This window comes from Kogia breviceps, chromosome X (genome assembly GCF_026419965.1).
Source record: "Kogia breviceps isolate mKogBre1 chromosome X, mKogBre1 haplotype 1, whole genome shotgun sequence".
In the NCBI taxonomy this organism is placed as follows: domain Eukaryota; kingdom Metazoa; phylum Chordata; class Mammalia; order Artiodactyla; family Physeteridae; genus Kogia; species Kogia breviceps.
This window is the reverse complement of record NC_081330.1, coordinates 41,480,682-41,504,357: the sequence shown is the minus strand read 5'-3', so window position 1 is coordinate 41,504,357 and position 23,676 is coordinate 41,480,682. Positions and strand designations below refer to the sequence as shown.

At 40.7% G+C, this 23,676-nt stretch overlaps 1 protein-coding gene across 1 annotated transcript; it reads right to left on the bottom strand.

Moving 5' to 3' along the window:
• Positions 1-11,887: 11,887 nt before the first annotated feature.
• On the bottom strand, positions 11,888-21,127 carry RAB9B (RAB9B, member RAS oncogene family). Its single transcript, XM_059049938.2, has 3 exons — positions 21,046-21,127; positions 16,328-16,394; positions 11,888-15,348 (listed from the first exon to the last, which is right to left on the bottom strand). Exon 3 carries the CDS (start codon positions 15,304-15,306, stop codon positions 14,701-14,703), a length of 606 nt encoding a protein of 201 aa, XP_058905921.1. The 5' UTR covers positions 15,307-15,348; positions 16,328-16,394; positions 21,046-21,127; the 3' UTR covers positions 11,888-14,700.
• Positions 21,128-23,676: the final 2,549 nt, after the last annotated feature.

Sequence of the window (23,676 nt, the reverse complement as noted above, 5' to 3'; positions counted from 1 at the left end):
TGCAAAGAAAGGTAATGCAAGTTTAGGTTGAAGTAGCAGGAGTTGATTATCTCAAGAAAATCCCACAGCAATGAAGTTCCTGGGAGAGGAATAGTTTGAAGGTGGAGGACCCCTTACCACCCAAAGCTTGCCCCACCTTCCCTCTATGTGCCAGGATGAAGGCTGTCACTAGATCCCATGCTGGTGAGGAAAGTAACTGATGGTCAAAATTTACTCTGTGGTGCACCAAACACACCTAAAATGACACACTTTAAGAGAGAAATTAACAAATTAGAGTTTTCTCTGAGGTCAGAGAAACTGAAGAATCATCCTAGAGTCTGCCTTCCTGAACCACACCTAGTACTGTCCCTTCTACATTTCTCCTTTTGTTACAACTGAAACCTGAATGACTGCAGCAGCCTCCTCTCTGCTCTTCCTGCCTCTATTCTAGCCCGCAATCCCATCTTCCTTCCTCATTGGAGTCAGAGGACTCTTTAAAAAGGCAATTCGGATCTCCAGTAACTTCTCTGTTTAAAACTGTACTGAAAGCTTACACTGTTAGTGACTTCTGTACAGCCTTCTTTCTCCTCCCCCTCCTCTCCTGTTCGGCTGTCACCCCTCCCCCATCCCTCCCAGAATAAGATGCAGTCCTTTTCTGTCTCTCCCACTGTCAAGGGACTGAAAGAATAACATTTCCTGAGCTCCCTTTGCTGAATTATTCATCTTTGCTGCCTGAACATGACAAAACTTCTCATTAAAAGCCCTGGGTGGGGGTGACCCACCGGGCCCCAGGCCACACACAGCTAGCCAGAGAGAAAGCCAAGGGGAGGAAGAGATGCACTAGCCTGCGTGGGAGGTTCCCCCAAAGGACCTGTGAGACGGAGTCCTTGAGACCCAGGGACTCGGGAGGGTGATGGGGCACAGGCAGGCTCTTCACTGTAAGGTGACCAGCGTGGTGGTCTGGGGCGTCAGCCTTCTCAAAAGCTTTGGACAAACACAGAAGGCCTGACCCACCATGCTTCTCAGCCCTAGAACGTCCGAGTGCTGAGCAGTCAAAGAAATAGTGTCACGGAATTGAAGAGAACTCGGTCTCTGCCGTTAGGACTCTGCTTGGCTGGGTAAAGTAGGACAAGCTGTCCATCTCTATTGTACCTAGAGGGACAGAGCCATGTGGCGTAGAGAGCCGGAGTGGGGAGATGAGACCTAATTTCTGGTTCCAGCTCTGCCATTAGCCAGCTGTGTGACCCTGGGCACACCGCTTGGCTTCTCTGTGCCTGAGTTTTCACTTGTACAAGGGGGGCAATACAGACGGTGCGGCGATTCAGGGCGTGGGCTCTGGGACCAGGCTGCCCGGGTTCACATCTCAGCTCTGTCTCTTCCGAGGTACCTGACAGTAAGGAGCCTGCTTAGCCCGACAAAGCCTCAGTCTTCTCATATGTAAAACAGGGACAACAATAGTGCCCACCTCAAAAGATTGCTGCAAACTGGACAGCAGTCACCACACAGACTTGAGAGACACTCAGTAGACAGTAGCTATGTGCATCTCATCAGAGGTCCTCGTTCTCCAGAGTTTGATGTGTTCGAGTCACTGGGACCCGGCTTTTCATTCCAGAAGGAGCACGACATTCTGGTGATGAGAACATGTGGTTTTCAAGTTGCCTGGGCCAGCCCTTCAGAATATGCAGAATATGTCCCTATGGGTGCACACCCCATGTGATGTCCTGCAAACGCTCGTGTGGGCCTCCTCATTTTCGAGGCATCCTGGGGAACACTGCCATGGACACCAGTGCTCCTGGGTTTACAGGACATTTGCCCACAACTCTGAATAGGACAGAGCAAGGGCTGTAGGGGAGGAGACATAATTTCCCTCTATCCTTCTGGGTTCTTGGCTGAGACCACCCCCACCCCGTAATAAAAGACAGATTAACAGGAGAGAAACAAACAGAACGCTTAGAAACCTATATACCTCCTGTATTTATGAGAGAGACCCAGGAAAATTGAGTGACACCCCGAAATGGTCCAAACCACCAACTTAAATACCATCTCCAGCTAAAAACAAAAGAAGACGGATGCGGGGGTGGGGAAGAGCCAGTTATGGGAGATTTTCAGGAAAAGCTCATTGAACAAGGGTAAGAGTGTTATGCATATTTAAGTTGTTGCCTTCTCCATTGATAAGAGTTTCTAGACATTTGGTCATCCTTCTCTCTGTTCCTGGTAGAGAAAGAGAGACTCCCTTCCAAAGGGAGATTTCCCTTATAAATGTAAATGTCTCTTACAAAAGAAAAACTTCTACTAGGTTTTCAGAGCTTTTTCTGGTCTGCTGTTTCTCAGATATAATCAATCAGCCTAAGATAATCCTTATGCCAAAGAGATGTATTTTGGGGTGGTAAATTCTGCCCCGCTCTGTGCCCACCCTGGGGGAGGCACAGCCAGGGAGGCCAGGGCCAGGGCAAGAGGGCAGCAAAATCCCAGGCCTCTCCTCCGCTGGCCTCCGGGTACCCAGCCAACCAGCCCGAAATGGGCTGCTTCCCTTGGCCTCTTAGCCCAGACCTGGCTGCCTTGGCTTCTGTCGGCTTTCCATTTGGGGAGTGACCGAGGATTCTGCCAAGAGCCAGGAACCTTCAGAGAAGGGCCCTGGGCCCTGTCACCTTCAAGCCCATTAATGGCGTTGTAGGCAACCTCACCAACAGAGCAGCCAGGACTGACTCCACAGAAGATTGCCGCTCAGCACTGTTGTCCAAGCTGGGGCTGCCAGCAGTGCCTCCCCATCCACCCACCCACCCATCCATCCACTCATGCTTGCATTCATCCCCAAATATTTAGCTGCCACATATCCTGTGCCTGGCCCTGCACTAGGTGCTGTGGGAGCTCAGCAATGAGAACAACACAGGCCTGGACCTCAGGGAGCTTACAGTCTAGTGGTGGGGGGGACTTATGAGGAGCCACACACATGGATGTGAGATTACAAATCGTAAGAAACACAAAGAAATAAATAGAGAGGTGTTGTAAGCACATGTAAGATGGAGTAGGAAGCCAGGGAAGAAGTCCAAGGAGGTGATGCTTAGGCCTGACCCCGAGGGAGAGAAGGCACCAGCCAGGCAATGGGTGAGGGGAGAGGGTGCAGGAGGCCCCGGGTCAGGGTGTTTCCTAGCATTCTGCCTTTGTGGGTCAGACTCTGGGGTCTGGATGCCTGTTGGCTTTCCCTTGACAAACAAACTCTGACTGCTGCCGCTGAGGCTTTTCAACACCTTGCCCTCCGACCATGGGCATGAGAGTCTGAGAGAAAACTTGATAACAGGTAGATCCCTGGGCTGCACAGCCCCCCAGAGACTTGGATTTAGCAGCTCAGGGAGGGCTCAAGAATTTGTATTTTTTTTTTTTTTTTGGTGTGGTACACAGGCCTCTCACTGTTGTGGCCTCTCCCATTGCGGAGCGCAGGCTCCGGACGCGCAGGCTCAGTGGCCATGGCTCACGGGCCCAGCCGCTCCGAGGCATGCGGGATCCTCCCAGACCGGGGCATGAACCCGTGTCCCCTGCATCGGCAGGCGGACTCTCAACCACTGCACCACCAGGGAAGCCCAAGAATTTGTATTTTTAACAAGGCCTTCCGGTGGTTCTGTTATAGGTGGTCTGCTGCGCTGTGGGATATTCTTGGAGTAACTGGCATGTCTATTGTTATGGTCACCGGTCACCTATATCTGTGCTGCTCACCCCCACTCCCACCACATCACTGGAGGAATCATTCTATAACACAAACCTGAGCTTCTTACCTCTTTTCTTTTCTTTTTAAAAAATTAATTTATTTTTTTATTTTTGGCTGTGTTGGGTCTTCGTTTCTGTGCGAGGGCTTTCTCTAGTTGTGGCGTGGGTGGTGGCACTCTTCATTGCGGTGTGCAGGCCTCTCACTGTCGCGGCCTCTCTTGTTGCGGAGCACAGGCTCCAGAGGTGCAGGCTCAGTAGTTGTGGCTCACGGGCCTAGTTGCTCTGTGGCATGTGGGATCTTCCCAGACCAGGGCTCGAACCCGTGTCCCCTGCATTGGCAGGCGGATTCTCAACCACTGTGCCACCAGGGAAGCCCTCTACCTCTTTTCTTAAAACCTCTTCTTTTATTGCCTATTACTTTCAAAATACATCCACATTTTTAGTAGGGATTAAATGGTTCTCTGTGCTTTTGTGTCTGCCTCAACTTCTGCTCCTGCTTATTCCCATTTACCCTCTTATCTCCAATAGTGCCTGGTGCAGGGTAGACACTGGACAAAAATTTATTTATTACTATGAAAATGAGGAGTTTAAAACATATCATATTTTACTTAGGGACCTGAGGATATTTCAAGTCATAAAAATAGAGCTGTTTTCAAATACTGGGAGATCTGTGTCATGTAAAACACTTGTTTCGAGGACGCCTAGGACCAGTCAGTGGAAGTCATAAGGGGTCTCCATATAAGGAAGTTTGTGCCATTATCGCAAAGATGTAATCGCCTGCATTTGTAAAATGGTTACGTTTCTTGTCTCCTGTAGTAATTCAGCATTGATTCTATGACCGCTTGGCAGGCATTTGGTGAAACTGGGAAGAAATAACCTACCATTCTTGAGCTAAGATTCTGTGGAATAAAGGTGAAAGGGAGAAGGAAAGAAAATGAACTCTCCATTTCAGGTAAGTAGAGTATTATGGTTTATGTTACCATACACACCATACCCATATACATCATATATGGAATACCTGTTTTCCATACTACAGAATAGAACAAACTGTAATATTCCTTATTTTTTCTTTGATGATCCAATAAGTAATTTAGCCTCTTACAATGTCTATGGGTCATCATTACAAACATTAATTTTCATTATAATATTGAAGTATGGAAATACCAGATAACAAAAATCTCTGCCAGAATGTCAGATAAATCAGCTTCTATTACTGTAACTAAAGAAGTATTCTAGAAAAAAAACAAGTGCATAATGCAGAGACAATAATTCTTCAGCTCAATTTATTATGTTACAAGTATTTTTTATTAAAACAAAGAGCTGTGACAAACTGAAGAATAACACTACAGGGGCTTCCCTGGTGGTGCAGTCGTTAAGAATCCACCTGCCAATGCAGGGGTCATGGGTTCCAGCCCTGGTCCGGGACGATCCCACATGCTGCAGAGCAACTAAGCCCGTGAGCCACAACTACTGAGCCTGCGCTCTAGAGCCCGTGAGCCACAACTACTGAAGCCCACACGCCTAAAGTCTGTGCTCTGCAACAAGAGAAGCCCGAGCACCACGACGAAGAGTAGCCCTTGCTCGCCACAACTAAAGAAAGCCTGCATGCGGCAATGAAGACCCAACTCAACCAAAAATAAAATAAATAAATTTATATATAAAAAAGAATAACACTACAGATCAGAAAACTCACTTGGCTGAGATATAGCTAATAACAAAAGCTAACACCTTGTAGGTACATAATTCACAGCAATTTTCACAATTGATTGGCAGTACCTTTTTTTCTTATTGTACTTACATAAAATAAAGGAGGGAAAATGTGGGACTGAAGAACAGGATTTTTTTGAACCTCACTGTCAGGTATCTCTTTCCTTGCTCTGTTTATTAGGTACACTTAGATTTTAGTCATTTGGGGAATTTTTAGTCAGAGTTTTAAAGACTTGGAATGCTAACAAAACCCTACAGCTCTGATTTCAACAACGATTTTCAGTAGCTTTTGTTTGTTCAATAAGGCAAATGCTGTGGGGAGGCACACCTTCTTGGTAGTTCCTAGGGTTATTTCCTTGGGAGGCATAGAAAGGACATGACTGACTCTTAAGGAAATTTCTCCCAGACCAGAGCTGCTTGCTACTGTTGGCTTCTTCCTCTTCCACTATGTGAAGACTAAATCCTTCTCTGCTTAGAAACTTGCCCACCTTTCTTTTCTTTGCCCCTCTAGTTTCATTCCCTCCTTATCCCTATCTCTTCTTCATCTTTCAAACTACATCGGATGACTAAATTCTAGGGATCTATTGTACAACATGGCGACTAGACTTAACAATACTATGTCATATACTTGAAAGTTGCTGAGAGGGTAGAGTTTCATGTTCTCACCATAACAACAACAAAATGGTAATTATATGATGTAAAGAATGTGTTCACTAACTTTATTGTTAGCAAAACTTTCACAATATATATGTGTATCAAGTCATCATGTATACCTTAAACTTACACAATGTTATGTGTCAGTTATGTCTCAATAATGTGGGGGAAAAAATGAAAAAAAATCCTGGCCTCAGACAGTGAGTTGTACAGAAAATAGCACTGGAGTGACAAGTAGGAGATAGGAGTTCTAATGCCTGATCTGTCACTGGCTACTGGTGTGGCCTTCAGGAATTTGCTTAATTTCTCTATTCCTTAGTTTTATTATCTATAAAAAGGGGACTGGATCGTATTACCTTAGAGTCAGTTGCAAAATTTGACCTAAAGTAGCACACACATTACCATGCTTTCCACACCTCTCCAGAATCTTCTTCCATCTTTCAAAATTCCTCTAAGAAACTTGTTTGTCTTAAAGAGGGTCTTTGCATCTATTAAATACTGCAATCCTTTGCCAATTATGTCACAAGAACCTATGTTGTAAAGTTTTTAAAAATCATTTTTAACCTCTGAGCACATTTAAAATTCAGTATAAATAATGCAATAATAGTGATGAGAAGAGAAAAAAATCTACTCTGGAATCTGTTTTTATTCTTAATGTGAAATAAATATATTAATACTAGATGGGGAGTAGCTGATTAATATCTTGAAGGAAAGAAAGAATTTATTTGTCATCTACTCTGTGCCAAGAACATTGCTATGCCCTTGTGAATATTATTTCTGGTAATCCTCACAACAACCTGTTACAGAAGACATTTTCTCACTACACAAGCTGAAGAAATTGAAGATCAGCAAGGTTACCCAATTAACCTAAGGTAACACATCTATTTAGTGGCAGGACTGGGATTTGAACCCAGAATATTAAAATGTATGTGATTACAACAGTGTGAATATACTAAATGCTACCGAATTGTACACTTTAAAATGGTTAATGTTATGTAATTCTTACTTCAAAAGGTAAAATAAATATTAGAAATCAGAAAAAAAAGTATTTGTTTATAGTGTGTGTCAATTTAACTAAATCACACTATGGTCAACTGGAAAATTCTTAGGACTCAGCTCTTTGGCCAGCTCTGCGACCATGAGCAAGTCATTTCACCCCTCCAGATTCCAGTTTTCCCATCTATAAAATAAGGGTGGGGTAGACTAGCTGGATGATTTCTAGGCTCTTCAGCTCTTAACAGTCTGCAGTCATGTGTTTAGTCTACCACCGAACACTAACTGGTCTTCATTGCCCCCTTGTGGGTGAAAGCTGAACTGTTACTATCTCTGTATTCGTGTAAGATTTCAGAATAATCTTCATTAAAATAACACCAATAAACCCAAATCAAACCAGCCATTTGATGTCATGCAGATAAGAGTGAATGAATATTTTGCTTTCTATCTTTTTTTGTCATGGTGACACAAGCTTAGACTCATAACCTTTCTAAACAAAAATAACTACAGTCTCAAATGTGGTCAGGAAAAAAGGACAGATCAAGTAGGCATTTCTCTCTCCCCCACCATCCTGGTTTTCTATTTTATTAGAACACAACACTTTCAATAGTCTGTCAGTGGTTTTAAAAATATCATAAACAAAATTAAAAGGGAAGAGATATGGGAGAGGACTGCAGAAAACCAGCAATACAGATAAGATGAAAGGTTAATGCCCATAATATTTATATTTAAAAAGTTTCTAGAAATCAATAAGAAACAAAAATGAATGTTCCTCACCCCAAATGGGCTCAGGACTAGAATGGGCTTTTTACTCAAGAAAAAATAAAAATAGTCAATAAATAAATATATGAACAACTATTTACTATCAAAGAATGAAAGAAATGCAAATCAAAACATGAGATTATTTTCCATTCATCAAATTAGGCAAATGTGGTTTGTGACGATAATATTCCATGAGAGATAAGAGTGTTTAGAGAAATAGGCCTTCTCTTATTTGGCTCTCATTGATGTAACTTGGAACAACTTTCTTCTAGAGGGCAATCTGCTAATATATATTAAAAGCCATAAAAATATTCATACTCTTTGGCCCATAAATTTTACTTATAGGAAATAAACAGAGATGTGAATTAAGATAAATATTAGGGGCGTGCACTGCTGCTTTATTTTATAAAAAGGAGACTGTTGGAAAACTACCTAAATGTCTAGCAATAAGTGTTTGATTACATATATATTTTTTAAAAATTTATTTATTTTTTATTTATTTATTTTTGGCTGCGTTGGGTCTTTGTTGCTGTGTGCGGGCTTTCTCTAGCTGCGGTGAGTGGGGGCTACTCTTCATTGTGGTGTGGGGGCTTCTCATTGTTATGGCTTCTCTTGTTGCAGAGCACAGGCTCTAGGCGTGTGGGTTCAGTAGTTGTGGCTTGCAGGCTCTAGAGCACAGGCCCAGTAGTTGTGGCGCACTAGCTTAGCTGCGGCATGTGGGGTCTTCCCGGACTAGGGATCGAACCTGTGTCCCCTGCATTGGCAGGTAGATTCTTAACCACTGTACCACCAGGGAAGTCTCTGATTACATATATTATGGTAAATCCTTCAACAGACTATTTTGCAAGCATTAAATATAATCGCTAGAAGAATATATAATGACTTAGAGAAAAGTGTCATGTATGTTAAGTGAAAAAGATTACAGTAAGTATGTGCAATATGACATCAATTTTCTTTATTACATAAATATATTAAAACACCACACTAAAAAGTAATATTAAAAAATCTGTTTACCTCAGGATAATAGGATTACAGAAAACTTTTATTTTCTTTGTCTTGTTTTTCTGTTTCTTTTGTTCTTTCTGGTTTTTTTTTTTTTACCATGGGTGTGAATAACTTTTGTAATCAGAAAAAAATAAAGACAAAGTTTTAAAGTGTTTACTGGTGACACTGTTTTCCTGTTGGGAAGAAATGGAAAAAGAGAATTCAAAGGTTATACCAACACTTGTTCATTAGACTCTATATTGAACAATATATTACAGGACACACCCTTGGCTGTTTCTACGGCAGCCAAGAGCAATGAAAGAGAAAAGAGAAGAGATGAGCCTGTCTCTTGCTTCCTCACGAATGCACCACAGGAAGGCATGATTTGTATTTTAACTCTAATCAATACAGCTAGCATTTCTTTCATCAAGGCAACGTTTCTGAATTCCTTTTCATCAATCAATTAAGTAGAAGAAGCACAGCTTGGCATGTCTGGCTAAAATTCAGGAGTGCTATGGTAAGACCCATTACACATTATACATTTACCCATAATTCATAAAGCATGAAAGGAATTCACAGATTGCTAAAAAATACACTTACTTGTACTCACAGAACCCACCATTTAAAAATGCACTTAGGGCTTCCCTGGTGGCACAGTGGTTGAGAATCCTCCTGCCGATGCAGGGGACATGGGTTCGTACCCCGGTCCGGGAAGATCCCACATGCCGCGTGCCGCGCAGTGGCTGGGCCCGTGAGCCATGGCCGCTGAGCCTGCGCTTCCAGAGCCTGCGCTCGCAACGGGAGAGGCCACAACAGTGAGAAGCCTGCATACCGGGAAAAATAAATAAATAAAAATAAATAAAAATGCACTTAAATATGGCTGAACCAAAATTCTCTGTGTTGCCTTGGAGAAGACAAAGTGATTTATGTAGACACACAGATCACTGCAGCAGTTCCTATATGACTGAAGGTGATAATTTCTTTACATCTTGAACCTCGAAGATGCTTATTCTAGCTGGGAAAGCACTAAATAAACCTTCACCCCCCTCCAAAAAAAAAGCCCACACCAATCCTCACACAAACATCACCACCTCCATCAGCAAAATAAAAGCCAGATCTTTGCTTACCAGTTTTTGCAAACATACCAATAAGGGGACATTTAATAATTTAATAACTTTACTTTCATTCTTTATGCCTAGTTTCTATCATTATCCTTTCCTTCTCCTAAAGAGAAAAGAGTAAAGAATGGGGGCTTTATTGGTGATTTTAACTTGAGGAAATTAAAAAGACAGCAAAAAAAAAGGTAACTCTGAATGGTGATAGATATATTAATTAGCTTGATTGTGGTGATTATTTCATACTGTATACATGTATCAAATCATAAAGTTGAACACCTTAAATATATACAATTTTTATTTGTCAATTATACCTCAGTAAAGCTGGGGGAAAAAAGACACCAGTTTGGAAAAAAAATTCACATATATGAATATTTTATCAAAAAATGTATCAGTTTATCTGCCCTAAAATCAAGTGTAAGAAAAACACTCTGCGGTAATGAATCCTACATCTCCATAGCAAGGAGGTAAAAAAGTGAAATGATTATCTGGATCACTGAGGTAAAAAAATATACATATATTGAACTTAGAACTACTACAGGTAATTCAAATGAAAGTAGAGATGCCACTCCCAGCCTGAAATTACTCAGATTGGTGCTTCAATTTTTCCAGTGTGTTTTAAAATTTTAATTATAGAATTGAGGAGAAACCATCTATTCCACACCTTCCACTTCCAGGAAGAACCATAGCCAAACTATTTCCAAAATGTGAGAATCTATACTATTTCTTTTCCTTCCTTCCTTTCTTTCTCTCTTCCTTTCCTTCTTTTTCTTTCTTTCTTTCTTTCTTTCTTTCTTTCTTTCTTTCTTTCTTTCTTTCTTTCTTTCTTTCTTCTTTCTTCTTTCATTTATTTCTCTCTCATTCTTAGGATTTGCTCTCTTTACAGCTTTCATATATAACATACATCAGAGTTAATTATATTTATCATGCTATACATTACATCCCTAGGACTTATTTATCTTATAACTGGAAGTTTGAACTTTTTGACTGCCTTCATTCAATCCCGCCCCCGCCTCCCACTATACTATTTCTTGAGACATAAAGAGAAAGAGATTTCCTACTGGGCTATGAATCAGGTAGAAAACCTGCAAAGACAGAAAGTTAGTTTTCTGCTTTTAAAGTATCAGTTTTGGCTGAGCAAATCCTTTTTAAGAGCTTATAAACCTATGAACTTTTAGCCTAAAAGTTACATCATTATAGCCTAATCAAAAGGATTTTGGGTGCTGTAGTTGAGGTTGGTCTGATAACTTGTTAAATGATTATCCTCAGTGATGGAAACAGTACATGTGGCAAAAAAAAAATCTGTTTTCTACCCGCTGTGATTTCGACTGCCCAAAGTTCCAAGGCAAAAATAGAGGGAGGGGAGAAGAGGGCTAAATCTGTGACAGATGGAACCACTGTAATGTAATTATGTGCTGTGGAGAGACTTGTGTCTGTAATTTAAAAGTCACCACTACGTACTGTATATTCAAGCCGTTCGATGCTAATCCAAGTCTCTTTAAAGTCCAATATGTGAGAAGCAACAGAACAGAATATTTAACAAAATTATCCTTTGCTTTCTGATTTGTTTTGCCTATATTTTCATGTTTTCCTAAGATCTGGACAGTATTCCAGTCAAGAAAATAAAGGGAATATGTATATTCTGTTTATATTTTGTGATGGTCTAATTTTGTTTTAAATTATAATGAAGAAATAAAGTGGAGAGTCAAGATCCAAGTTCTAGTCCCAATACTCTTCATGTATTTAAAAAATGGCATAAAATAAAAGGAACTTCCTCACCTTAATCTTTTGAGTTTGTTTCCCAATAAGTAGAATGGTATCTGTCTGATCAGTAGGTAGTGGCTGCTTGGAGTACCATGTGAAAAAATGATCCAGAGCCACATGTAGGGCAGTCTGAAAGAGTGACTTGATTGATAAATACTCTGTCACACCCACCAGTTGCTCAAAAAGGGAAAGGGAGAAAAGAAGCACAAACATTGTATACTGGTTATTCAAAATGCACTTTTTATTCACTTTAACACAGACGATATTTTTACAGTTGAAACAAAATATCTGATACACAATTTTGAGTTTTTAGCAGCACCTGCAACAAGAGGATTGTGGAATACCTCAGGGTAAAGTAGAGATGGCTGAGGCAGGCACAAATTAACCTGAAATTCATCAATCTACTGAAGACATATGGAATCTGAGGCCCCCTGAATGTTAGCCCAACACATGAAAATAAATTAAATAGATATTCTGTATGATGTTTTAATGGACCATTGAAAAACAATATAGTTCCATTTAGAAATATCTTGTTCCAAAAAATCTAGTGTTCATTAAAAAAACACCTACTGAAAATATTGCACTGCACATTCTAGAGTACACAATTTCTAAGCCTATATGCACAGTTTCTTGTACTCACAGATTTCAGCCTTTGGTGTTTTTTTTTATCTTACCCAAACTATATGTCCACAACCCACTGAGTATTACTCACCAAAATGCCACTAATTTTTGTCACTTAAGTGCTTTCATTAAGATATTGTGTAGTGATATGGCAGAAAAAAAATTGGTATGGCTAAGATGAAAGGGCTTCAAATGACCTAACACTTGTCTTATATGGACAGGAGGCCTATGAATGGGATACCTAAGTAATTTTTTTATTTAAATGATCACATGCCATTCTAATAGTGACAAGTACTTTTGTGAGTGGATGGAGGTCTTTATGAAGGCCTGAGATCTACAAATAGAAACTATTATAAGCAGAGTGCAAGTAGAAAGAGAAGGCCCCAGGTCTCATGCACTTAAAAACAATTAGCATTTAATAGTTCCAACATACATATTTTCACCCTAACGTGATTGTAGCAAAATGATCATAGAACTTGGAAACCAGTGTGGCTGGCTATAGGCATAGGCAGGATAGAGACCAATACTTAAGAGCTGTGGGGTCCCAGTTCTGGCTTTGACTTCTGGCATCAAAATTAGTTGGACAATGGGGTCTGGACTATATTTAAATTGGAAATATTGAGCATTACTGGGTTAAAATATCATCTTCCACTTATCAATGTGGCCAAAACGTCCCAGAGCTCTTAAAGCACATAAGGTCCCACATGTAAGGCTGATTCCATATGTGGCTACAATGGAGAGTTCTAGGCTATATTCCTGTGAAAGCTCCTGCCCCCTTCCCAACCTAGGTCTCTTTTTGGGGTCATTTCTAACTGTCTCTCACTACCTTGGGTCACTATTTTTATCATAGATGTTGTAAAAGTATAGATTAAAAGCTATGCAGGACAAATATATCAACTGACAAGAACTAGCTGCATATTCATAATATAGTATATAGCTGGCAGTCATGGTAATCAAAATTTGACAAACTGTTTTTGTATTTTAATATGGTATCTTCAGGATGTTTATATTGGGCAAATAATGATTACTCAGAGCTCAATAATTTTTCCTGCCATAGTGCAAAAGCAAAAGAAAGAGCTATGTAGTTGCTGTTAAATGCTGATCCCAGAGTAGTTTGAGAAATTTTAAAGTCCCTTTCCATAGTCTTAGCTGTTGTCTTGAGATATATCTAACTATAACATGGCACTGAAACGTAGTTGTAGCTCTCAGTTCCTAGAACTCAGAGCCGGAAGGGACCTTAAACCAAACATCTAGCCAGTACAGAAATTATTTTTATGATATTTTAACAGATGGTCATCCAGCATCTTGAATATTTTCACTGGAAGGGGGTTCACTATTAAGGCAGTCCATTCTATTGTTGGACAACTCTCATAAGTTCATTCTAATGCTGGGTTAAAGTATGTTCTCTTGTTACTTTCAACGTCCTAGTTTGGCCAGCTCAACATACAGTGCATACAAGAAATCAGTTCCTTCTTCTACAATTAATATTCGAGTTACAGAACCTTATGAGAAAAGTCCAGTATCCTCCAACCGGTTCTGAAGGATTCTCTGAGAGCACAGTATGGTGGACCAAAGGACCATCAAAATTATGAGCAGAGTGCACTGCATCCAAAGCCATATACTAAGCAGCATTGCTAAATTGATAAGAGGTTGTCAGAGAAGCAACATCCCTGTGCAGCAAAAGTAGACTTATGAAGTGAAAGCAGACCAACCTTTTATTTGCAAGGGTGGTTGGCATATTTGAACACAATCCATTCACTAGGACCCTGTTACTTCAAACACAAGGAGTATAATAAATCTCCAGTGTCATTAGTGTATCTCTTATTGAGATGGTATGTTTTTGAAAAGCTCAGATGGGAGCAAACCATACATAAGGATTTAAACAAGGCAGTGTACATCATTATACTTTTGCATTCCTAATCATTACAACCTCTTTATAATTCAAGCTTAGGACATCCTAGTTTGCATTATAATCTTTATTGTAATACGACTCAGAGTCTTATTTTTTTCCCCTTTGGCAGACATGTCAGGAACTGCCTGGCAAGAGTTGATGGTGACATTTGTTAGTTGATTAATGGAATGCTTTAAGGAATAGCTGTAGCTCTTTAACTCCTTCATGCGTCTGGGTTCTAAGTTTAAACTGTGATTTGAAAAATATCTAAATCTTTCAGAACTAAACCTTTCTGAAATGTCCTGAAACACACAAGAAGGAAATAGCAGAAATCACGCAAAATACACTTGGCTTAATAAAGCTTTTTTTTTTAAAAAATCGCTCTACAACTTCAATTTGAAAGGCTCTGATTTACAATCATAACCTTATCTCTTACCCTTTTGTATGTGTGTGCAGTCTTAGAGGGGCAAAATTATTCTTACACTACTGACTGACCAGCTGGGGCACACTTTTAAAGGCTTCCCACTTTTAACAGCATGAAGATCCTGCTTTGGAACCACTGTTCAAGTCAATAGTGTGACCTAACATGCAATGCTCCAGCTGTTCCTCTACAGCTAACACCTGCCTGACAGCTTCTTCAAAGGCCACTGTCACATTAGTATCATCTTTGGCACTTGTTTCTAGATAAGGGTAATCTCCATTCTCCATGCACCAGGCCTGTGCCTCCTCAGTAGTCACTTGCCTATCCTCTTTGTCTACTTTGTTACCCAGAACTACAAAGGGGAAGTGCTCAGGGTCTTTCACATCTGCGTAGTAGATGAATTCTTTCTGCCAATTACCAAGATTCTCAAAGCTCTGCCGGTCATCCACACTGAAAGTCAAGAGGCAGCAGTCTGCTCCCCTGTAGAAGGGTGTCCTAAGGCTCTTGAAGCGTTCCTGCCCTGCAGTGTCCCAGATCTGGAGAGTTACAAAACGTCCATCTACCTCCAGATCTCGATTTAAGAACTCTACCCCTATGGTGTGAAAAGCCTGGGAGTCAAATTTATTGGTTACATAACGGTTCATGAGTGAGCTTTTTCCAACTCCACCATCACCCAAGAGAATGACCTTTAAGAGAAGGGATTTCCCACTCATTGTTGAAGCACCAGATGGAGAAGAGTTTATAACCAAGAGAACCTGAAAATAAAAGAAAAAGTAGAAGGGAAAACAGTTAAATCTGAAACTGAAATCAACTTCATAGTAAATTTCTCTGAATTACAAGGCCTTATTATTTAACTTCTCTTAATTCATGCTCATTAAATGATATAGTACAGCAGAAGGAATAAAACTCTTTTTCCATAAGGGAGAAAATATGTCTTATTTTTCTGAAGTCTCTTGCCTATGCCAGGAAAATGGCTGAATGCCATGCATAAATGGACTAGCAGATGGTGATGTAATCTGGTTCAGACCCTATTCTAGGGGAGAAAGCCTAGAACAGGAATGCTACTCAAATGTGTAACGTACTAGCTTCTGGTGTGGACAGTTCCAAACAAGAGGCAAAGAGTATGAAATTGATTAGAGGGGTCTGTAGTCTGTTCCTGATGGACCCAAGAACTGTTGAGGAGAGAAAGCTGTGTAAGCTGGAATCTTGATTCTGTTAGTAGAGGTTTAGGTTAGAATTACATTGGACCCCAGAACTTGGAAAAGAGAAAAAGATCAGGTTTCTTCAGGCATTTGCCCCATTATACTTGCATTGATATGGATACCTTCACAAGTAAAAGATCTTCCATAATCTTTTCTTCATGGAACAATGGCACTCAAGTTGATGATTGTTGATTGGTATTATAACAGCTACCATTGAAGAAGAAAATCTTGAATAGCTTATTAATTTCTGGGTTTAGGTTCTACTTCCATAATAACACCAATGAAAACATACTGTAAACTCTAAAGAGCTAATAATTATACAGTCTCCTTCTTGTTACCTCCACATTCTATACATGAAATACCTAGAATTCATCTTAAAATAAAAAGATCAAATGTTTGCCAAACAACTACCTTGTACTAGATTGTGTTATGTTCTTTCAAACGAGGTCCATTGTGGGAACTCAACAATGATGATCAAATAAAAACATATAACATATATACCTACCTAGTTGAGAATAAAATGTAAACCTACCCAGTTGGGTCTTTGTCACAATCTTAGTCTTTTTCTTGTTGTTGCTATATTCTTTCTTTTTAGGATTCTAAAAAAACAGATTGGGAAACATTATTTATAAAAATTGATTTAAAATAAAGTTAAGGCTATCTATATATAAATATACTCAAGTCGGAAAAAAAAACAGACCAACCTCAACTTACCTACAGAGGATGCTTTTCACAAATATACTTGAGAGTTCAAATACTACAAATACCTAACATGGACAAAATAATTTTATTGCATGGACTTTAACTTGTCCTAACTTGAGTGTACTTTATACGATTTTTAAAAGTTTTATATTGTCTCTCTATTGAGCTTTCCATTCAAAGTAAAAGCAAATCTATGAAAGTAGATGATATTCACAATAGCTGATATTCAGGAAAGAGAAAGCACAGAGGAGTCTAAGATATGTTGAAATTCTAAGTCAGAGATGAAACTCCTTACCTTTCTACCTACCAATGTTCCCATCTCCAAGAAAGTTATTAATGCACTCAGACTTGAGGGTGTCTCTGCAACTGATTCCACAAGATCAGAGAAGAAAAAATATGTTTGGGGACTCCTTGATTACAATATATAATCTTGGCTAATTATTTTACTCATTAATTTCAGTCATCTGTCTTGAACACAGGTTTTAGCATTTAACTGGCTTTATTAAATTCAAACACAACTTCATTTAAAATTATAGTTAATTATGGTAAGTGTCTTATTTCAGCAGCATCAAGAGTACTGGTCTAAAAAGAAAAAAACAGTTCCTAAATTTGCTGAGTGTTCTTTCTTACTGAGGAATAAAGAAGCTTTTAAGAAATCTCTGCTGCTTAACAATCTCATGTTATTTTTTTCAAATGTAGAAAAAGCATATAATAAGGGATTCATTAGAGATCTAAATCAGTAATTATGAATTTAAATGATGTCTTCTAAACTGATAGGTTTTATCCTCCTTATTGGTCTATATCTATTCTAAAAAAATTCTCAAGTTTCCTACAATTCCTGATTTTTGTCCTGTTTTTTCTTCTGCTCTCAAATTGCTGTCTTTGGAACTAGCTCAAGTAACAAACATTTCTTTAAATGGAGATGAACCAAGTGTTAGCACACTTCTTTTTTATATTGGTCTGTAGGATAATTTTACAGAGCAGAAATCTTGAACTCTCATTTGAAGGAAGTACAAACTTGGACACAACATTGACAGTATTACGCGCCCATGCCAAGTGAGCTTCCTTAAGTTCCTAGCAAACAGGTGTCCATATCATTAAACAGCTCACTAACTCTACTTTCCTGGCTGCTGCAGATAAACGCAAATGACGGGTCAAGGACTGAGTGAATATGGAAAACAAATACTCGGCTTCAGGAATAATGAAGTATTAATAACTATCTGAGATATTGCTGCCGTTGCTCGTGCATCCCCTATTTGGTCATGTGCACACATAACTTCTGGGTGCATAGGGTCTATATCAGGCAAGAACAATGCAGTTCAGTGTCAAGTGCAGTGGGCTGGCAGCAATCAGGACAGTCTTCATCGCTGTTTTCCCATTCATTAATTTTATGAACTTGGACAGGTCACTTAATCTCGCTGTGTTTATTCCTATATAAAAATAGAGCTGGTAATACCTGCCCTAGTTAACTCACAGGATTTGGGAGGAAACAACTTATGAAGTTTGCAAAGATTTGTAAGCACTTATTAAAATTTTTAGTTTGGGACTTTTGTTCCTCTTGTTCTCCACCTCCTTTCATTCACTGGTGGGGCCTTGTGACTCAACATTAACCTTTCTCAGAAAGCACCTGCCAGTGGGAGGATAACAATTCTTCCTTTTCTCTTTCATCCATATCTGAGAATGCCTTGTTCCCCAACAGTTTTGAGCATTTGCATATACCACAGAATCTCAGCGTTGGAGGGACCTTAAGGGTCTTCTTGTCCAATCCTGCAATTGATGCTTGAGAAAACATTTGAGTGCCTATTGTGTGCTGTGTCCTTACTAAGGTGACCCTACACTTTCCTCTGCTGTCTCCAACTCCCATTTATTTGCTGGAGGTAAAAATGAATACAGTTAGGCTTGTCTCCTTGCTTTCAGTCACTAAATCCTGATGATTTTTCTTTGCAATATCCTTTTCCAGTCTTCTGCTACCGTCCTCATTTTGGTCCACATCTCCTTGTATCTAATCTACTGTGAAAGCTTCCTGGCTCTTCTCTCCCTGCCTCTAGTTTCTCCCTACCTAATCTACTTTGCAAAGATTCATCGCTTGAGCACGCACTGAATGTAGACCCTGTTGGAAATCATACATGTTTAAGGCAAGGTCTTACCCTCAAGGAGTTTATAAATTCATACATAAACTTCAGATCTCATAGTTTACAGTTGAAATAGTATCATTATACTGTCTTATTTCGTTAACAAAATCTTTTTTTCCTGCACAACAAAATTCTAAATTCCTGGATCATAAGGCCCTTGTTTGTATGTGTCTTTGAAGCCCCTTCATGCAGCACCAGAGTCCTCCATATGGATAGTCAATAAATATTTGTTTATTAATTAGGTAAGTACCCAGAACTCATGCCTCTGAATTGATGCACAGGTACAACAGATCCACAGTTCTGTAAGATATCCAAATATTATTATTTACAAGGTGACTAAAGAGCAGAAGTTATGGACTTATCTGGATCACTTTCTAGATGGGACTTAACAGGAATTCCACCTGTTGAAAGCCAGTGGAAATGCTCCAGTTTCCCTTCATCTCCCTTCACATTTAAAAATTAAATATATAAATTTCTCCACTCCCACCAAAAACAATAGCAGAATAATTATCTCCACATTATGTTTACCGTGGCTGCTGGCATCCCCATCATCATCATCCTTATTTGAATGTGATATCCTTTAGTACATACTTAAATTAAAAAGAACTAGCAGAGTACAAAAACAAACCAGACAATGTTTTCTCCCCCAAAATATGCCAAATTTAAATGAAAACTTAAAAGAAGATAGCATTGAGTAGGCAAAGGGATTCTTTGATAACCCTAAGTACATTTAATAGGAAAGTCAACTCCCTTATGCATCCCTTAAGGATCCCATATCCAGTTAGGATTTGGACTAAAATGTTTATTCTAATTTTGATCCTATTCAGAGAAAGATCTGGCTTTAAATGATTCAAATATCCCAGAGATGTCATCCCCCTTTCCTACCCCACTCCCCAAAACAGAGTAACAATCATTCTCTAAGGATAGTTTTTTCACTTTTATTTTCCCAATTAGGGTCTACGTCTTGGACAGTAAGGTGAATTAGAAATTGATATAACTGATACTCCCTAGCTTTCTGTTCTTCAACACACTTGAAACTTTCTGAATTTGCTGTGTCTGCACCCACACAGGCTTATTAAAATTACTGTATTTAGTTGGGGATGCTTGGGGATGGGGAAGGAGGTGAGGGGGGAGGCAGTACAATGATAAGAAGGAGGTTGAACCTTTGAAAATAGTACATTTTAGTGTGATAATGAAGAGAAAGAAAAGCAAACTGGCAACACCAGTTCGGTTGCCATGGGTAGAATGATGTTCAAATCCATAGTGCAGATTGTTTGGGAGCAAGTTTTGAGAGGGATGTGTACTGCAGGGCTAAGTGTGGGGGAAGAGAAACAGGGGAGGGCTAGGCAGTGGGTGAGAGTGGCCCTGGTGGCAATCTGCACAGGCGAGGAGCCATAGTTAGAGTTGTGGGGAAAGCCCATCTTATGGTGACACACCGGTTGAGGCTCTTCAACTCACTGTTGATTCCTGGAACAATATTTGGAAATACTGCACTGGAGAACTGGGTGGGGCTTTCTTTAATCTACGTAAAAATCAATACAAATAAGAAATGATTGGATTTTGAGACCGTCTACCTTAAATGGTGTAGATTGCTTCCAATACAACCTGATGCGTGGGGCTGGGGCTGGGGGAGGGTTCTGTAGCAGGGAAGCCCTCTGACGCACTGGATTCATTTTGTAGGGCGAACAAGTTATCAGCTACATCCATACTCTGAGTGCAAGTGCCACAGCTGTCATGCCACAGCTGTCATTGCATATTCCTACATTTACTCCCATATTTATATCCTACATGCAACTAGAAGGGTCCAATGTGGAATTTCACCTCCAACCTTTCACTCCTCCCAACAACAGCTCTGGGGCTGTGAGCCCGAAGGCACACTAGATAGCAATTTGGCACTGTCCACAGGCCACTTCCTGAGTAGACCACCTGGAAACGAATAGGTAAGGTTTGGGTGACATTAAGTGAGCAGGGTACAGGGAAAAGAAGCTTCTTTGGAGGCTGGGAATGCTGGCATCTCCATGACAGGGGTACTGTTAGCATCGGGGACCCAGAAAGTGATATGTCACGCATAGTTTCAACTACCTCGGACCCAGGTTGTCTCACCTCGCCCCCAGCTCCGAGAACCAGCGGCTGTGGCGCATGCGCACTGAGCCACACCCGCTCCCCACAGAACCCTGCGCCTCTGCTGGGCTTTGGCAGCTGCTCTTGATTACTCAGCAACGCCCCCCTCCACCGTCAGCTACCCACCCCCCAACTCGGACCCTGCGGCGCCTAGGCCCCTTTCCCAAGGTGCAACTGCCCCCAGGGGATCACCCAGACCTTCCTCTCTCCCTCTGCTCCCGGGCCTCCCACCTTCTGGCCTCCCGCGTCCTCCGGCCCTTAAGCCACTCTCGCTGCCCCCGCACCGGCACCTTACCCAACACAATGGGAGAGAGGCGGGAGAGGGCCGCGGGGGCCAGGCCGGTCAGCTCTGCGTACCGGCAGTCCGGCTCTTCGGCGACACCGTCACTGCTCCTGCCGCCTCCTCGTCCTCAACGAGGCGGCAAGTGCAGCTTGGACCTAGGTGGCCTGACAGCTGCCGCTCGCGCCCGCTGCTGCCGCCGCGCAGCGTCTCGCGCCCGCGCCCGCGCCCGCCAGGGGAGGGGGCGGGGCTCGCACCGCCTCCTCGCGCCCCTTTTTCGGCGCCAGGGACCCGGGGTAGACGCCTCCCGCCCTCGCGCGTCGAGAGCGCTCCCTGGCTCGCTCACACTTCTTTCATGACCAGTGTCCAACCCTGGTCTCCTTTGTCCTCCTCCTCTCCCCTCGCAGATCAGTAGGCACAGCGACAATGGACCGTCAAATATTGCTCTCCCACTTAGCTCCTCTGTAGCCGCAGCCCCATTTCTGGCAATTACTCTTCGACCTACCTCATTTATCCTACCTCCAAACCCTCTGCTTTTGCCAAGAGGATAGCACATACACACTCTTATTTAAAATAACTCAGGGAAACACATGATCACGACACATTACTAGGCCCTCTAGCTGGCTACTGCTCATGAAATTCTTATGGCAATCCAAAAGGAAAGGTTCACATCTATAGCTCAGGCATAGAAGACACACTGCCGTTTACCCTTACAGGTTACCGTTCTAGAGGGCCATCCTAAGAGCATTATCTGAGGTTCCCAGAAATGTTGCTGGGGTAGAATGCAATGTTGTAACTGTGCCTAGCAACCCAACCAGTCATTTCTTTTTGTCTCCTGTGCCCCTCTGGTTCCTCCAACTAATTCGTGATTTTTTTTTCCCCTGAAATCAAAGGAGAGTGGAGCTCCTGGGGTCATTTAGCTTGCACTCCATCTCTGTCAGGCAGATTCATCTTTGAAACTTCCCTGTTGTCTGATAAGCCGTCCCTAAAGTGGCACTACGCCTCACTCTCCACGTGCCCCCTCATGGCTATCACACACCCTCCCTCTACGTAGGACACGCTCTTTCTGCCTCTTCCCAAGTCAACCACTCAGTCAATTCCATAAACCCCAGCTTAAATGTCACTTTCTCAGGGTAACCTCAACCCCAGAATAGAGTAAGTGCCCCAATTTATTCTCTTGTAGCCTCCTATATAGCCTGCTGTACGTTTCTTTGTAATACTTAGCAGTTTATGATATTTATTTTAAAAATTTTAATTAAAAATTTTAATTGAAGTATAGTTGATATACAATATTGTATAAGTTACAGGTGTACAACATAGTGATTCACCATTTTAAAGGTTATACTCCATTTATAGTTATTATAAAATATTGGTTAAATTCCCCATGTTGTAAAATATATCCTTGTAGCTTATTTTATACATAATAGTGTGTACTTCTTAATCCCTTACCCCCATCTTGCTGCTTCCTTCTTCCCTCTCCCCACTGGTAACCACTAGTTTGTTCTCTTTGTGAGTCTGCTTTTTTTTATTATAGTCACTGGTCGGTTTTATTTTTTAGATTCCACATATAAATGATATCATACGGTATTTGTCTTCTTCTGTCTGACTTATTTCACTTACCATAATACCCTCCAAGTCCATCTATGTTGTTGCAAATGGCAAAATTTCATTCATTTTTACAGCTGAGTAGTATTCATATATATATACCACATCTTGTTTGTCCATTCATCTGTTGATGGACACTTACACTTAGGTTGCTTCCATATCTTGACAATTGTAAATAATGTTGCTATGAACATTGGGGTGTGTGCATCTTTTTGAATTAGTGTTTTCCCTTCTTTTTGGATATGTCCCCAGGAGTGGAATTGCATATGGTGGTTCTATTTTTAGTTTTTTGAGAAACCTCCATACTATTTTTCACAGTGGTTGCACCAATTTACATTCTCACCAACATTGGACAAGGGTTCCCTTTTCTCCACATCCTCTCCAATATTCATCATTTGTGTTCGTTTTGATGATAGCCATTCTGACATGTGTGAGGTGATATCTTGTTTTGATTTTAATTTGCATTTCTCTGATGATTAGTGATGTTGAGCATATTTTCATGTGCCTGTTGGCTACCTGAATGTCTTTGGAAAAATGTCTATTCAGGTCTTCTGCCCATTTTTGGATTGGGTTGTTTGATTTTTTGATGTTGAATTGTATGAGCTGTTTATATATTTCGGATATTAACCCCTTATTGGTCATATCATTTGCGAATATTTTCTCCCATTCTGTAGCTTGTCTTTATGATGAGATATTTAAATGTATGATTATTTGCTTGATAACTGCCTTCCTCCACTATACTATATTGCACTATAAAGTCAAGGACTATGACTGTTTAGATTCACCACCATATCTGCAGAGCCTAGGGCAATGCTTGTTACATAGGACATGCTCAGAAAATATTTGTTGAATATGAATGTGCTCCTACTTAAACCAGTCCTGCCCGCTACACAAACACACTAAAACACTCTTCTGTTGGAGAAGAAATGCACATAATCCTTTAAAGAAATTTTTTACTCACACATTCTTATCTGTGATAAAAGAAAACTTTTGAGCATGGGCCCCCATATATGTATTTATAGATTTTATACATGTCCTACT